This window comes from Muscardinus avellanarius, assembly GCF_963383645.1.
Source record: "Muscardinus avellanarius genome assembly, chromosome: X".
NCBI lineage: Eukaryota > Metazoa > Chordata > Mammalia > Rodentia > Gliridae > Muscardinus > Muscardinus avellanarius.
Genome location: NC_137792.1, coordinates 30,491,900 through 30,508,979, shown reverse-complemented (window position 1 = coordinate 30,508,979; position 17,080 = coordinate 30,491,900). Strand labels below are relative to the sequence as shown.

General features: G+C 37.3%; 1 protein-coding gene across 1 annotated transcript; it reads left to right on the top strand.

Moving 5' to 3' along the window:
• Nucleotides 1-3,169: 3,169 nt before the first annotated feature.
• On the top strand, nt 3,170-4,435 carry LOC308278837 (protein FAM47E-like; the record flags this gene model as incomplete). Its single annotated transcript, XM_080718846.1, has 1 exon — nt 3,170-4,435. One exon carries the CDS (start codon nt 3,170-3,172, stop codon nt 4,433-4,435), a length of 1,266 nt encoding a protein of 421 aa, XP_080574972.1.
• Between the last annotated feature and the right edge of the window lie 12,645 nt (nt 4,436-17,080).

Here is a 17,080-nt window from a genome sequence, read left to right as displayed (position 1 = left end):
ATTTATTATCTCTAGATAGATATTTTTCCTTTCTAATGTCATTTTGATATTACTAAAATGTAGTTTACCATGCTATTGGTGACAATTTAATGTGATTATTGCTCAAGTTTCCAGCTGAATTTAATTGACCTACATACATGGGTAAATGGAAAAAATTACAGAAACTGGGACATAATGTTGGCAGACAAGCAATAGTTGATAAATATTAAAATACATATGAAGGGACCTATGTTTTTGTTACTATGCCATTAATTTATTCATTAACCATGCTATTCTTAAACTGCAACCAGCCTTTAATGTAATAGAGTAAATATGCTTTTAGTGTGAGAAGACAGGCAATGTAACCTTTTTCAAAACAGAAGGTTCTGCTTCAGTAAGCCATTTGAACTTTAAAAAGTCATGGAGGAAGCATAGTAGCAAAAATTGAACTGTAGATAAAACACTGCTTCATTTAGTGGTTTGGATAGAAAAAAAAACAAAAAACTGAAAAGAAACATTAAGAAGACTTATTAAAAAGAAGATCAAGTAAGTCACTTCTTCATTCCTTAGAGCACTTTTTAGAGATACAGCTTTGGGAGCTGCTAAATATCCTCTATAGGCCTTTTCCCCAATAGCCATATTTACTAATAATCACTTCTTTTGTTGGAATAGGATAATATAAAAATGGTGAGTCTCATACAGTAATGTAACCTTTTTAACAGAGGAAGTGAACTTTGAAAGCATTACATAGAATTCATGGTGTGTATTCATTACATTTCACTTACTAATTGTAAAACAGATATGTGTGATTTATTTCACACCTACATCTTACCCTACACAGAAAATATGACAAAGTGAGATGATTAAAATTCTCAATGTGTTTGAATATATGAAATTTTCATTCATAGGGAATTAATGTTATGGAACCCTAACTTTGTTATCTAGAAATGTCAATTTCTCTTTGTCCCTAACTGGAGAGTTATGCTAGTGATTCACATTTTATTCAATTAAACAAGAAAGTCTCAGGCAGTAATCTCTAAATTTAGAGCAAGTTCTAAATTTTTTGCCATGCTAGGGATCAAACCCAGGGCCTCTCATCTAGCCATACCCCCAGCTCCCAAGTTCCCCTTTGCCTAGTCACTTGGATTTTTATTTTATGGACTCATACTTCAACTTTTGGCATCAATCTTAGTACACTCAAGTTATATTTATCCATTTAATTATATGCATTCATTGGCATTCTTAGTCTGGATTACACAATGCTTACTCAAAAATGTGTAACTTGGAAATGAAATTTGAACAAAACTTTAATTATAATTAATATGCAAAAGTTGAGTTAATCTGGCAAAGAAATGCTGTGAATGTCATTATTAGAGAAACATAATAATTCTATCTTTAATTTGAATAGTTTGAATATAGCACATAATCTGGTACATAATAGAAAATGAATAAATATGTGATGAATAAAAGAATAAATGATTGTTAATTTTTAAAATGATATGCTTAGTCCATGAGTGATAAATGATATGTAATCTTATTGTGTGTACTAAAGAATTTCTGATGAGAAGAAGAACTATGCTGGGTCAAAATTGCAAAGTGCCCAATATAGTATGCTGAGTAGCTTGGCATTTATTTTATGAATTTTAAAATAATATTTGTCATGAACATCAGAAGAAAAGCAAAATAGAATAAATATGATCTAAGGAATAGTTGGTTTCAATAAGGTGCATGTGATCCACAATTTAAAATAATGAGTCAGTAAGAATGCAATGAGGAATTTGAAGACTTAGAAGCCATAGCTGGAAAGAGAAATTCATAATCAATCTATCTCATAAAGGAATTCAAAAACACAAATAAGGTGCAAAATTCAATGATCTATCAAAAATAATTAAAAATGTACAGAAATAAGCCCAGCATGGAGACACATGTTTGTGATCCCAACATTTGGGAGGATGAAACAGGAGAATCACGGTTTGAGAACAGCTTCAGCTTTTACTTAGTAAGGCCCTTTGCAACTCAGTGAGACCCTGTTTCTAAAAATAAAGAAAAAAAAATAGGGCCGGGGTACTGTTGCTTGGAGGTAAAATGTCCCTTGATTCCCTCCTCAGTACTGCAAAAAAAGTACAAAAATGTGAACATATATTCCCTGATGAAGAGAGATAGATAGAAAATCAGCATATAAACAAATGTTGAACACTAGTACTCTTTAGAGAAGTTCAAATTAAAACCACAATGAACTAAGACTGAATATCTATTTAGAATAGCCCAAATTAAAAATTAACTATAACAAAATTTTTTTTGAGGTACTGGAGATGGAACCTAGGGACATTTGATGTTTGAGTTACACCCCCAGCCCTATTTTTATTTGTTATTTTGAAACAGTATCTCACTAAGTTGCAGAAGGCCTAAGTAGCTGAGGCTGGTTGCGAACCTTTGATCCTTCTGTCTCAGCCTCCCAGATGCTGGAATTACAAGCATGTCCACCATCCCTGGCTTTTTAACCATAACAAAATTTGGGAGTTGTGAAGGAACTGAAAGTCTCACACACTGCAAAAAAAGGAGTATAAAACAGTAAAATATGGTCAAATGACACAAAAATTTCAGGTAGATAGAATAAGTTGCAGATCTACTATATAGCAAGATGAACATGTTAATATGTTTTATTTTAAAAAATGGTAAGATAGTATATGTTAATTATTGTCACCACAAAAATGAAAGCTATGTAAGGTAACACATATGACACTAAGTTAGAATTAGTCATTCCACATCATGCAAGTGCATACATACATATTTATTACAAAAATTATGCTGTACATGATAAATACATACATTTTTATCTGTTGATTTAAAATAGTACAATCATTTGGGAAACATTTGGTGGTTGCTTCAAAATGTTAATCATATACCCACTATGATCCCACTATTTGACTCCTAGCTAACATTTCTTAAGAGAAATTAAAGTATATGTACACACAAAGATGTGGATAAAAAATTTTCATATTAAGATCTATAATCGACTGAAACAGGAAACAAACGTCCAAAAATAAAACTGAATAAATAAGATGTGCAATGGAAAGAGATAGAAGCGGTTAGGCCAGCGGTTAGGCCAGCGGAACGAGCCTGGTTGCCTAGCAACCAGGTTGGCTTCCAGGAAACACAAGGCTGAAGATCAGTCCGTGACTCTGGAGCTATGGCAGACCAGAGGCGGCCATTTCGGCCTTGGGTACTGGAGCCAATGCCCTTGGGCATGAACTGCAAGCCCAGGTATAATGACCGTCTGCCCTCCAAGTGTTTTGCAAAGCACAAGAACATGCTGATGAAGTTCCCCACCTCCTTGGACGGCCGGCGCTGGATATTTGTGAAGGAAGGGCTAGATGACTTCAGGAAAGGCTGTCCTCCATGTGAAGGTTTCATCACTCGCGGCGCCAAGGAGGCTTTTCTCCCCACGATTTCTCACCCAGTTTCCCGCCCAGCTCCCCCCCAAAATCGCAGAAAGCTGTCTAAGGATAAAGCGCTGTTTTCCAAACTCTCAGCAGCCCAGCTAGAGCGCCAGGCTTTCGTAAAGAACATTGAGGCCCGCCTCACCCAGAATCCCTTGGCTCTCTACCCGACACTGGAAGAAGATATTCCTGCAGACATCTTAGGAAAAGCATTAGAAGTTCTGGACCCTGATAAGAAGATGGAGCGCGCCTGGGCTTATTGCGAGGGCCACAGCAAAGTAGCAAAGGAACCCGCTAAGGTTCCCAAACACTGTCCTCGTAAAGAAGAGTTCCCGGCTCCTGACAAGATGCCTAGATCACGTCGAGAAAAATCAATTCATGAAGAGACGCCAAGCAAAAGTGATTTGCTCGATTCTCAAAATATTAGGTACATACCAAAAGGAGTCTATGATTTCTGTGAATGGGTTGAGACTTTTGGAGACCTGGGCATCGATGAAGAGTTTATGATGGATCAATTTAACATTGGCTTCGAGTGCACACCAAAATTTGAGGACTATCACAAGAAGAAAATAAACCTGCTTCCTTCCGAAATTAAGTCCAGCAGCAAGCTAAACAAAGTAAAGGAGGTAAGATTTTCAATACGGGAAAGAGACTTTGAGAAGAAATTCCGGAAACCACTGAATCCTCCTTGCAAACCCAACTGGGTGAAGATGAGGTATGGAGCATGGTACCTAAAGCCGAGCCTATGGAAAAAACTAATAAATAATGAGCCTTTGATTGACCCCAAGGTCTTACTTGCAGCTCAACGTAGAAAGACTCTTCAACCTGACGTTATTGATGATCTTTACGGAGTAATTGCCTTTAAAGATTTCATTGTAAGCAAGGGCTACAATATGCCGGATATTCTTGAGAAGTTGTTTATCAGGAAGGGATGGAATTATGACTCTGTTAACACTCCTATACCAAAAGCAGTTCAAATGCATGCAATGCTGGAAAATGAAGATGAAGATGTCTAGACAGTTTTCAATTAGTGCTTGGCTTTCTTTTGCTCTCATTTTATGCATCTATCAGAATATATGATATGGTATTACAGTGAATGTACAACTTTCACTGACAGCATTTGTACATTCAACATCTAATATTTATAAGCATTTCTAAATGAACTTCTGCTTTGGGTTCATAAATATTGCAGAATTTTTTATCTATGAGAGAAGCATTCATTCATGCTTTTCTCACATTTTTGTAGTATCTAGAGTTGTATCATTTTAATTATTTGTAAAAATACATTTGTCTGTAAAAGTACATAAGCCATAAATAAAATAATTACTCTTTAAAAATTATCTAGTAATGTCAGTTATTACATGTGATGAATCTCAACAGTAAGCTGAATAGAAGTAAACATGTATAGCTCCAATTGTATTAAAATTTAAATAAAATAATTACAATTATTTTTGGCAACCAAAGCTTTAAATCTATAGCCAAAATAATGATACTCCATTTTATTTTCTTGTACTTTATATTCTTCCTCAAAGCAACCATCCTTAGACATCTTAGTTTCAAGCTATTTGAAGGGTTTAGGACTGAAACTGGTTGGTTGGTTGCTTGATTGATTGATAATATATTTCTGAAATCATGAATATATTCATTCTGTGTGTGTGTGTGTGTGTGTGTGTGTGTGTGTGTGTTCATTGTGCTGGTGATTGAAAATTATAAATGAAAGGCAAGCACTGGATCACTAAGCTGCATTCACAGGTTATTATACATTCTTTTTTTATGTGTATGCCCAGAACACTTAAGATCAAGCATCCAGGCAAACTTGCAGTACACAATATTATAAACTATATTCACAATATTGTACATTCAATTTCCAGAACATGTTATTCTTGCATAGCTGAAAATTTGTATACTTTTTTATTTTTTGAGGTACTGGGGATTGAACCTTGGGGTATTCTACCTCCAAGCTACACCCACAAGCTTATGTAATTTCTTATTTGGAAATAGGGTCTTATTAAATTGCAGAAGACCTCATGAGGTTACTAAGGCTGTCCTTGAACCTGTGATCCTCCCGTCTCAGCCTTCCAAATATTGGGATTAGAGGCATGCTTCACTGTACCCAGCTAACTTTATACACTTTAACCAACAACTGCATATCTCCTTGGTGTCTGACAATTATCATTTTGTTCTCTGCTTCTATGAGTTTGAATATTTTAAACTCTACATATAAGAGAAATCATACATCATTTTTATGTGTCTGGCTTTTTTATTCCATTATTTATTATCATTTTTTATTCATTAACTTACTGCTGGACATCTGGGTTGATTTAATATCCTGCAATTGTATACATTTAGTAGTGAGATTAATGGATACTACCGTTATTCATTTTTAATATTTTAAAGAATTCACATAATGTTTTCTGTAATGGCTATACCCATTTATATTGCCACCAAAGGTTTGCATAAGTTCCCCTTTTTCCACTTCTTTACCTAATTTTACCTTTTTTCATTTTGATAATACCCATTTTAGAGTTATGAGGTGATATCCCATTGTGGACTTGATTTACATTTCACTGACGATTAGTGAGGTTCAGCATCTTTTGCTATAACTATTGCTATTCTTTTACTTTTTTCTCTTTCATTCTTCTTTCCTCCTCCTCCTCCTCCTCCTCCTCCTCCTCTTCTTCCTTCTTCTTCTTCTTCTTCTTCTTCTTCTTCTTCTTCTTCTTCTTCTTCTTCTTCTTCTTCTTCTTCTTCTTCTTCTTCTTCTTCTTTCTCTTCTTTTGCAGAGTTAGGAATTGAACTCCAGGCATCAGGCATTGTTAAGCAAGCGCCTTATCCCTGTATTCATGAACATTCTTGAAGCTAAATCTAAAGATTGACCACATAAAGAAAAGAAGATTTATTTTATTATGGTTTCTGGTTCAGTCCATATGATTACAGAGACCTTGGGTCTCAGGGCATTACAACAGAAAACTGAGAAAGGGAGAGCACTTGGACTGTGTTCATATCATGGAGGTTGGAAATGAAAGAGTGTGTGTTATAGGGGGAGGATCCATATATTAATCTCCAAGGCCACACCCTCAGGGACCACTTCCTCTAGCCATACCATACAGGCCTACATATACCACCCGGGTAAATCCAGGTAAATCCATTATAATAGATTTATCCACTTCTGTAATTACAACTGTCATGACTCAATCATATTGCCCCTGAATATTAATAAATGAGCTCTTTAGGGGACATTTATATCTAACTATCACATTTTGCCCCAGGCCCAAGAAAGCTCATTTCCAGCTCAGAATGAAAAATGCATTTAATCCTCTCCAGTAGTTCTCACCATTTTAACAGATCCAGCATTTCTGAAAATTCCTGAAGTCCAAAATCTCCTCTGAGACTCAAGGTGAACTTTTGTGTGTACCGCTGTAAAAGACAATGAAGATAAAAAAAAAAGCAAGTTACATACATTCAATATACAAAAGCAAAGAGTAACATTTGCAGTCCCAAAGAGAGAAATGGGGTCATAGAAAAAAAAAAGATGAAACCAGAATAGTAACAAAAGCCAGCAGGGCAAGCATTTGACCTTGCAGCTCCAATTCTGATATCCAGGACACAAGGTAGTGAGAAGTGATCTCCAAGGGTCTCAGCTACCCTGCCCCTGCAACCTGGCTGATTGCAATGGGTGGTTTACTGCCTTTTTCAGCCTTGCTCCATGGCTCAAAGCTAACAGCCTTCCTCACAATCATTCCATGTTTTTGGCATTTTTAAATCTTGAGTTTTGTTATTGCAATCTTGGCTTCATCCCCATAATTTCACAAAATGCCCTATTTGGCCTGCTTTCAGGGATTCCAACCCTGTAACATGTTGCTCAGACTTCCAGACCTTCCTTTGAAATCTGAGGGAAGCCTCCATGACCCCCTTTTTCTTACAAAATCAGCTTACCTGGGCTCCAAGAAAGCGAACAACAGAAAAATAGTCACGTCCTCCTTAATCATTGTTGTTGGGGCCTTCTTTTTCTTTTGTAGTACTGGGGATGGAATCCAGGAGAATTCTACCTCTGGGCTACACTCCCATACCTATTTTGTTATTCTTCGTTTTAAGACAGGGTCTCACTAAGTTGTGGCAGGCCTCACTAAGTAGCTGAGACTGCGAACCTGCGATCCTATTGTCTTAGGCACTTAAGTACTGGGATTACAGTGTGCGCTACCATGCCTGAATTGCTGGGGCCTTTTCAATCATAGGCCGCCACTCATCCCAACTTCATCTAGGTCCCACACTTGTCCCAACTCCAACTGCTGACTCCATCCCATCATGGCCATCACTGGCCCTGCTTCCATCATGGCTACTGCTTTCTCTTTCCTTTCAGCCATCTTCCTTCCTTCCATTAAATCATCTTTCTAAGCTACAGCTTTACACATACCTTTCTGTCCAAAATGAAAATCTTTAAAAATCTCTGTGCTTTACTTTCTGCTCCCCAAATTGGTGTACTGTTCATTGAACATGGAAATCAATATCCATAATGCAGTTTGAATATTTTCCTCTTTTGAGATTTTCTTTGCCAATTTAATCAGCCCATTATCTTTAAATTTGGTGTCACACCAAGTTTCAGGACATGGGCAAAATGTAGATAAGTAATTTTCTAAAATATAATACATTTGGTCTCTACTCCTTATGGAATCATCTTTGTCCTCTATAATCTCCAGAGCACAGTCTCTACTGTCAGCCTTACTTGCTACATTTTAGTCCTACTTTCCTCTCACTAAAACATCTCTTAAGAGTAACAATCCACATGGCTAGACTTAGATATATCAGCAATACCACTTCATTGGTACCATTTTTGTATCCATCAGCATTCTTTCAGCTATAATCTAAAGATTGAACATATACTTTGGAGAAAAGAATTTTTTATTGGTGCATTGTAATCATGTATCTTAATGGGGTACAAGATGGTAGAGACAAACATGCACACATCACTTATATAGTCCTTCCCCAATTACCACCCTATTCACTGCACCCCCCTCCTTTTCATATGTGGCTTACTGATTGTTTATAAATGTGCATTAGTGAATTTCTCTCTTTCACCCTCTCATCTCCCTCAGTTAGATTGGCTTATTTGCTCATCTGTGGTTTCTCTTTCCTCCTATAGAGTTCCTCCTTTGACCCTTTTTCTCCCTAGCTTGTACATATTAGGGAGAGGATCTGTTTTGTCTTTCTTCTATTCTGATTCCCTGCAGTGCTTTTAGCATAAACTGATGTTTGATTTTGTCAAACACTTTTTCAGCATCTATTGAAATGGTTGTCAGTTTTGTCTTTGGTTCTGTTTAAGTGATGACTTACTTGAATTGTTTTTTGTATATTGAACAAGCCTTACATTATTGGGATGAATCCTACTTGGTCATGGTGTATGATTTTCTTGATATAGTTTTGAATGTGTGTTGCTAGTATTTTGTTTAGCAGTTTTGTGTCTAAGTTTACTAACAATATAGGTCTAAAGTTTTCTTGAGCTGTTTTTATTTTTTATTAATGTGATGTTGGCTTTGTAGAATGTATTTGGGAGAGTTCTGTCTTTTTATTTCATGTAATATATTGAGGAGTATTGGAATTAGTTCTTCTATAAAGGTTTTATAAAATTCACTTGGAAAATCATCTGGTCCTGGGCATTTGTTTGCTGGTAGGCTCTTTATTGCTACCTTGATCTCCTTGATTCCTATGGGTCAGCTTAAAGTTTCTATATCTTCTTGACTCTCTTTAGGAAGGTTGAATGTATCTATAAATGTATCTAGAAATGTGTATTACCATGCTGTCAGTGTAATATCTCCTTTTTCATCTCTTACTTTAATAATTTGTATTGATTAGATTACTTCCTTTTGGTTAGGGTGGCTAGTGGTTTATCTTTCTAGTTTATGTTTGTGTTTTAGAAACCAGGTTTTGGTTTTGTTTATTTTCTGCTTGATTTTAATAATTTCCTATCTTCCATCTTTAGTGTTAGACTATTCCTATTTTTCAAGGGCTTTAAGGTGTGTCATTAGGTTAATTATTTGGTGATTTTTTTGTTCTTATGTGTACACTCAATGCTATAAATTTTTCTCTTAATATTGTTTTCAGGATGTCCCTGAGGTTTTGATAAGTTCTGTGTCTATTTTCATTTGTTTCTAGAAATTTCTTGATTTTACCCCTTACTTCTTTTATTACCCATTTCTGATTCAGCAGTATTTAGTCTCCATGTGTTTATTTGGTTACTCTAGGTCTTCTTAGAGTTGATTTTTAGTTTCATTCCATTGTGGTCTGAAAAGACACAAAGCGTTATGTCACATTTTAAAAACTTTCTAGTGCTCACATTGTGGCAAAGGATGTAGTTTCTTTTGGAAAAGGTTCTATGAAGTTGAGAAAAATGTAAACTCTACTGTAGTTGGGCAGAATATTTTGTATGTGTCCAATAGGTCCATTTGGTTTATTTTTTCTTTATATCTGAGATATCTTTTGTCTAGAAGAATTGTCGAGTGGTGTGAGAGGAGTGTTGAAGTCTTTCAGTATTGCTATATTAGGATCTATGTGTGACTTAATGTCACAAAGAGTTTATAAAAGTGGCTACACCTATGTTTGAGAAATAAAAGTTGATTATCATTATTTTCTCTTGCTAGATTTTTCCTTTTCCCAGTAAAAAAATGAGCTGCTTTGTCTCTTCTATTAGGTTTTGGCTTGAAGTCTAACTTGTCTTATATCATAGTGGCTACTCCTGCTTGTCTTCCATTGAACTCCATTGACATGGATTACCTTGCTTCAGCTTTTCACCTTTAGTTCATCTCTATCTTTACTTGTAAGGTGTATTTCTTGTAAGCAGCATATAGATGGTTTGCTTTTTAATCCATTTTGCCTTGTTATGTCTTTTTATTGGGGAATTTAGGCAATTCATGTTCATCATGATTATGGAGAGATGATTTTTAATTCCTAACATTTAAAGTTTTAACTTCTGGTCAGGTGTGGTGGCGCACGCTTGTATTCCCAGAATTTGGGAGGCTGAGACCGGAAGATCGCGGTTTGTGAACAGCCTCAACTACTTAGTGAGGCTCTCCACAACACAGTGAGACCCTGTTTCAAAATAAAGAAAAAAATTGGGAAGGGGGTGTAGCTCAGAGTTCAAATGCCTCTGTGTTCCATCCCCAGGCCTGCAAAAAAAAAAGTTTTATCTTCTGTTTGAGGTAGTTTTTGTTCTTCTTTGCTTACTGTTTGCTTGATGAGAATTATTGTTTCTCTGTTTCTGTCATGTAATGTATAACTCATTTATTCTTTGTAGTTAATCTCTTTGAGTATTTTATCTAGTGCAGGTTTGGAAGACACATTCTTTCAGCTTCTGTTTGTCGTGGAAGATTTTTCTTTCCTTGTTGAACTTGAAACATAGTTTTGCTGGGTAGAAAACTTTTGGCTGTAAGTTATATTCTTTCAGAGTTTGGAATATACTGTTCCAGGCCACCCTGGCTTTCATGACTTGGTTTGGGAAGTCAGAAAGATTTCAATTGGTTTGCCTCTGAAGGTCAATTGTAAATGTGATTTTGTTGCCTTTAAGATTCTCTTCTTGGCTTCCATGTTAGTTTCACTATTATGTAGCTTGGTGAACCTTTTCTCTGATATTGTTTAAAGGGGGTTCTATAACCCCCTATAAGTCTATAAGTCTCCTCTCTGTGTATCAACATCTTTTTATGTCTGGAAATTTTTCTGATATTTTTGAAGAGATTGTTAATCCCTTTGGTTTCACCTTTTATTCCCTCTTTTATGCCTATTATTCTTAGGTTAGTGTCTTTAAAATGGGTCCATAACTCTTCGATGTCCAATTCATGCTGTCAAATTTTTTTTTCTAAATTATATACTATAGGTTCATTTTTGCAGTGATCATCTTCTAAGACTGAGATTCTATTTCCCATGTGATCTAATCTATTGTTTATAATTTGTATCGATGCCTGTATTTCTATGATTTCGCGTTAACTTCAGAGGTTCTTTCTGATTCCCGTTCAGGTGTCAGATTCTTTATTTTTTCATTTCTTTCAGGCTCTCTCTAAATTCTTTTAGAAAATACTGCACCATTTCTACTATTATATTTATATACTATTATATTTCTGATTTGTCCTTCTGGAGATCTCTACAATTCTGTCTTGTCCAGTTCTCTGTTTGTGAGGTTGTGGGAGCTCATTGATTCCTTGCTATCCTCCTTTTAATAATTTCAGGTTTCTTAAGTTTGAATCTTTGTTGCTTTTGATAGCTTGCTTTCACTCTATAGGTGTTAGCTAGTATATACAAGGGTAAGTTGTGTTGTATCCAATAGTGTGGAGGAATGTGATGAAGTACCAAATGCAAGAATAAAGTAGCATATAAAATTGAATAGAATGAGAATTTGAGTTTGGTAAGGTAATATATAGTAGAAATTAGACATAGTGAATAGGTAGTAGGATTCTAGTAACCAATAGAGTACTTAGTATAGTGATATGAAGTGGATTTAATACAACACAAAGAAAAGAAAAAAAAAGAAAAAAGAAAGGGACAGAGAGAAGAGAATAAAAATGTGTGAGAGAGGAAGCTTGTAACAGTGGTATGGATGGTATGGAAGAGAGCAAACATTAAAGCACACAAACACACACATAAAATAACAATAAACAAAACAAAATATCAACAAAACAATATAACACTACAAATATATGAATACTGAGTAGACTTGGCCCCTGTAGATCTCCTGGGTATACTTGAATTCTTTCAGCTGTTTAAAGTTCACAACCTATAATAGGTTCTTGAGCATGTTCCAAGCACTCTCATTTGCTCTATAACGTATATCAATGAAGTTAGTTTATAGTCCCACTTATTGGTCTCCTTCAGTGATTGGAACCCTGGCTTGATGTCTCTTTCTGTGCAGGTGCTGAGTGCCACTGGCACCTTTCCACTGCATGTCTGGGTCTCTGAGCTCTCAAAAAGACATTGTTCTGAAATTCTTTCAATCTATGTAGGTGGCTAATATCACTGGGGCTTGATCTAGTTTTACTTTTTTTTTTTTTTTTTTCCGGTACTGGGTATGGAACCCAGAGGCATTCTACCTCTGGGCTACACGTGTACCCTAGCCCTATTTTATAATTTTTTAAATAGGGTCTTGCTTAGTAGCTGAGAGCCTCACTAAGTAGTTGAGGTTGGCTTATAAACTGTGCTATCCTTCTGTCTCAGCCTCCCAAGCACTGGAATTACAAGCATGCACCACCATGCCCGGCTTGATCTAGTTCTAAGCGCAGTTTTCCATGCTCTCCTCTGACTATGATTCTGTGCCTTTCCCTGCCTGTGTAGGTGGCAAATGTTGCTGGTACCAGACCTAGTATATATGCAAGAGTTTGTTGTTCCCATAGCTGAGGCTGGGTTGGTCTGTCTTCTCTCTGTTCACCATGATTGGGTGGTCTCTGGCAATCTCTGAATGCCCTGCTAGGAATATGGACCTTGGGAAATGTAAGTCTTTTTGCCTAATTGGCCCTGGAGTCTGTCTGATAATCTGCTACTCTGCTGTGTCTGACAGCAGAATCCATCCCTACCATCACCAGGGTGAAGTGCAAACTCTCAGACCCTGTGATTGTCTCACTTGCTGCGAGAGTCCCTGTGGTTCTCCTGGGTGGTCTCCTGGGTAGGTACAGCTGGTTCATTTACCATATTGTTGAGTGCCACTCTGGGCCCCTGGAATACACGATGAGCTCTGCCACTATTGCTGCAAGTCATTGTTGAGATTCCTGCAGGTGAGGATGACTGCTTACAATGAGCTACAATTGCTTTGTTTCAAGTCATTGGCTTTATTGCTGGGGGTCTCAGGAGGTGCAATTCAGGCAGACCTGGCATGGTGAGGCAACACAGCACCTCTGTGGCTTCTATAGCTACAGCCTGAAGCAGGACGGGTATTTTTCTGTTCTCTTCTCTGTCTTCTAGCTTTTTTTCCAACCGTTTTTCAACTCTCAGTGCTCTGTTCAAATTTATACTGGTTACTTTCTTTTTTCAAGGCACTTTTTTTTTGGTGGTACTGGGGTTCTTTTTCTTTTGGTGGTACTGGGGTTCCTGGAAGCCCTTCTACCTCCCGGCTACACTTCCAGACCTATTTTATATTTTTATTTGGAAACAGGGTCTCTTAAGCCAGCGCGGCTGACTTCGAACATGCGCGATCCTCCTGTCTCCGCCTCCCAATTGTGGGGATTACAAGCATGTGCCACCATGCGCGGCCTCAAGGCACTTTTTTCATGGTGATAGAGATCAAGTGTTAGCACAACTGATATGTGCTGCTTCCCTTGGTCACCATCTTCCTTTAATATACTTTAATTGGTGCATTTAAAAAATTTTTGTGGTACTGAGGATTGAACAGTGCCATTATACCTCTGAGCTTTCCCTTTGTATTTTGAAATAGTTTCTCACTTAGTTACCATGCTGTGGCTTTAAACCTGAGATCCTTCTCTCTCAGCCTCTAAAGTACTGGGATCAATCATAAGTGTATACCACTATACCCAGATAATTTTTTCTGTTGTTTTAAATATAGTATTGACTTCTTTCACTTCTAATCTTTATTATATTCTTCGTTTTGCCAAATTTAGGTTCAGTCTGTGCATCTTTATCTCATTCCTTAATGTATGTTAGATTGAGATCTTTATTAAATTGTATATATGTAGCACTATACATTTTATCTTAGTATTGCTTTGGCTGCATGAAATTTTTTTTTTCATTTTTGTTTGTCTTGAGATACCTTTTCTTCTTCCTTAAAATCATTTTTCATTGCATTGCATTTATACATCATAGTAAGGCTCAGTGTTATACAAATATATAAGCATACAGCCTTTGGTAGATTTTCTTTCACATCCTACCCCACTCCTCCCTCCTAGATATTTTAAAAATTCCATTTTTTTTTCTTTAACTCAGTGGTTGTTCAAAAGTATGTTGTTTAGTTTCTGTGTATTTGTGAATGTTTTGATTTCTGGCTCTTATTTGTTTCTGGTTTTATTCCACTGTAGTCAGAAAAGATGCTTGGAGCAATTTCAGATTTCTTAAATTCAGTAAAGTTTATTTTATGACCCAATATGTAATATATTCTACAAAAGTTTCCATGTATAAGGGAGAAAAATACATATTTCACTGTTGTATGAGAAATTGTGCATATGTCTGTTGTACTTATTTGGACCGGCCATAGTATAATCTAAATGATCTCCTTCTTTACTGAACTTCTTTTTCAATTTCTATCCATTATTGTAAGTGGAGTATCAAAGTTTCCTATCATTAACATATTACTGTTGATGTTCACCTTTGCTTTGTCAATATTCACTTTATATATTTGGGTGCTCTAATATTATATATATATATATATATATATATATATATTCAATTTATAATTATTTAATGAGCTTTTTATGTGTGAATAGCCATCTGTAAAATCTTTTAGTTATCATTTACATGAAATAAATTTTGGATCCTTTCCTTTTCAGCATATGTGTCTTTAAATCTTCTTTGAATCTTTGGTAGACAGCATTTCAACTAAACTTTTTCATGGATTCATCTACTCTATACCTTTAGATCGGTTAATTTAATTTATGTACATTTAAAATAATTACTGATAAATGAGGGAGTACTACTGGCCATTATTTTCTATCTCCATGTTTCTTTTGCTACATTGTTTTTCTATTTAATTTTGGTACTATTATTATTTGTTCTTTACATTTGTACATTTATTAGTTTTATCTTTGTGTATAGCTCAAAACATGAATCAAACTTCTTACAGTTATAACGATCTATTTTAGGTTGATACTTAAACTGTGGTAGAAAACTCTTTAGTAGAAACAAACATAACTAAGGTACCTGATCTTAAAATGTTTACACTCTTTCCAAGGAGACAACATAGGTAAAGTTGAAATTAAACTGAAATTCAGGAAAATAACATAAACGTGTCTGTATAAATATATTCATTATAAACTATGTTTTCCAATTTTAGTTTCTTTTTCTAAATAACCCCAGGATTTACTTATTTTGAAAGCTATTTGTATTTTTGAACTACATTAATAAATTTCCAGCAGAAATTACTCAAAAGAGATGTCAACAATTAGCTGAAAATTAAAAAAAAACCAGGATAAGAAAGAGGGACTTTATATATCAGCCTTCCAGATCTATAAAAATCAAAGTTAAAAAAAGTAAAATGGCACATGCCTGTAATCCTGTACTTGGGAGATTACAGGAGGATTCCAGGTTTGATGACAGCCTCAGCAAGATAACAAAATCTCTCATCAACCTAGTGAAATGCGGTTTTAAAATGAAAAATTAAAAAAAAATTAAAAATATTTTAAAAATAAATGAAGTGTAGCTCAAAAGCAGAATGCCCTTAGGTTCAGTCCACAATGCAAAAAAGAGAACCAAAAACCAAAACAACAACAACAGAAACCCCACAACTAAAATGATCTTTCTAGCCCAACTTGTTGGTGCACTCTTGTAATCCCAGTATTTGGGAGGCTGAGACAAGAGGATCTCTATTTGTGGACAGCTTTAGCTACTTAGTGAGGCCCTTTGCAACTCAGGGAGACTCTGTTTCAAGAATAAAGAATAAAATATTGGGCAGGGGGTGTAGCTTGGAGGTCGAATATCCCTGGGTTCCATCCCCAAACCCCCACAAAAAATGATCTTTCATATAATGAGCAGATAACTTTTTCAGGGACAACCTCGTTTTTTTTGTTGTTGTTGTTGGTTTTTTTTTTTTTTTTTTTTTTTTGTGGTACTGGGGTTTCTGGAAGCCCTTTGACCTCAAAGCTACACTCCCAGACCTATTTTATTTTTGGAAACAGGGCCTCTTAAGCCAGCCTGGCTGGCTTCATACCTGCAGGATCCTCCGGTCTCCGCCTCCCAAGCATGGGGATTACAAGCATGCGCCACCATGCCTGGCCCACAACCTAGTTTTAAAAGTAAAAGTATCAGCTATTTTGGGGGAGTCTGAGAGCAGTACATTCTGGGTGGTGATGGACGTTAAATGTTTGTTCCTTCTGGCGCCCACTCCGTACCATTGTCTGTGACCTTGGACCCCCAACCCCTGACCCCCGAGAGCCGCCATAAGGCGCCATTGTTGGTTAGCGGCGGTTGTCGCTAGGTCGTGTCGTGCGTGTGGTGTGGGTGAGGCGCGTCCAAGCTGGCGGTGTTTCGGGGTCCCCGTTGGCTGCGGCGGCGTCGCAACCCTCGCGGTCTCTATCGCTGTCCGCTGCGCAGCCCTCGGGCCCGCTCCTCCTTCTCCTTCCTGTTGGCCTTACCGGTCGCCCTGCCGCCACCGCCGCTGCCGCCGCCACAGCCGCCACCGCCGCCGCCGCCGCCACCACCGCCACCGCCACCGCCGCCACTGTCCCAGATCCGCCTCAACTACCACGCCGAGTGCGAGGCGGCCGTCAACTGCCAGGTGCGCCTGCAGCTGTACGCGGCCTACGTCTACCTGTCCATGGCCTTCTACTGCGACCGCCACGACGTGGCCCTGCCGCGCCTGGCCGCCTTCTTCCTGCGCCGCTCGCACCACTGGAACCGCAGCGCCCAGGTCTTCATGGCCCTGCAGAACCGGCGCGGCGGGCGCCTCCACTTCCGAGACATCACCAGGCCCGATCGCAACAACTGGCAGGGCGCGCTCCCGGCCCTGCAGTGTGCTTTCCATC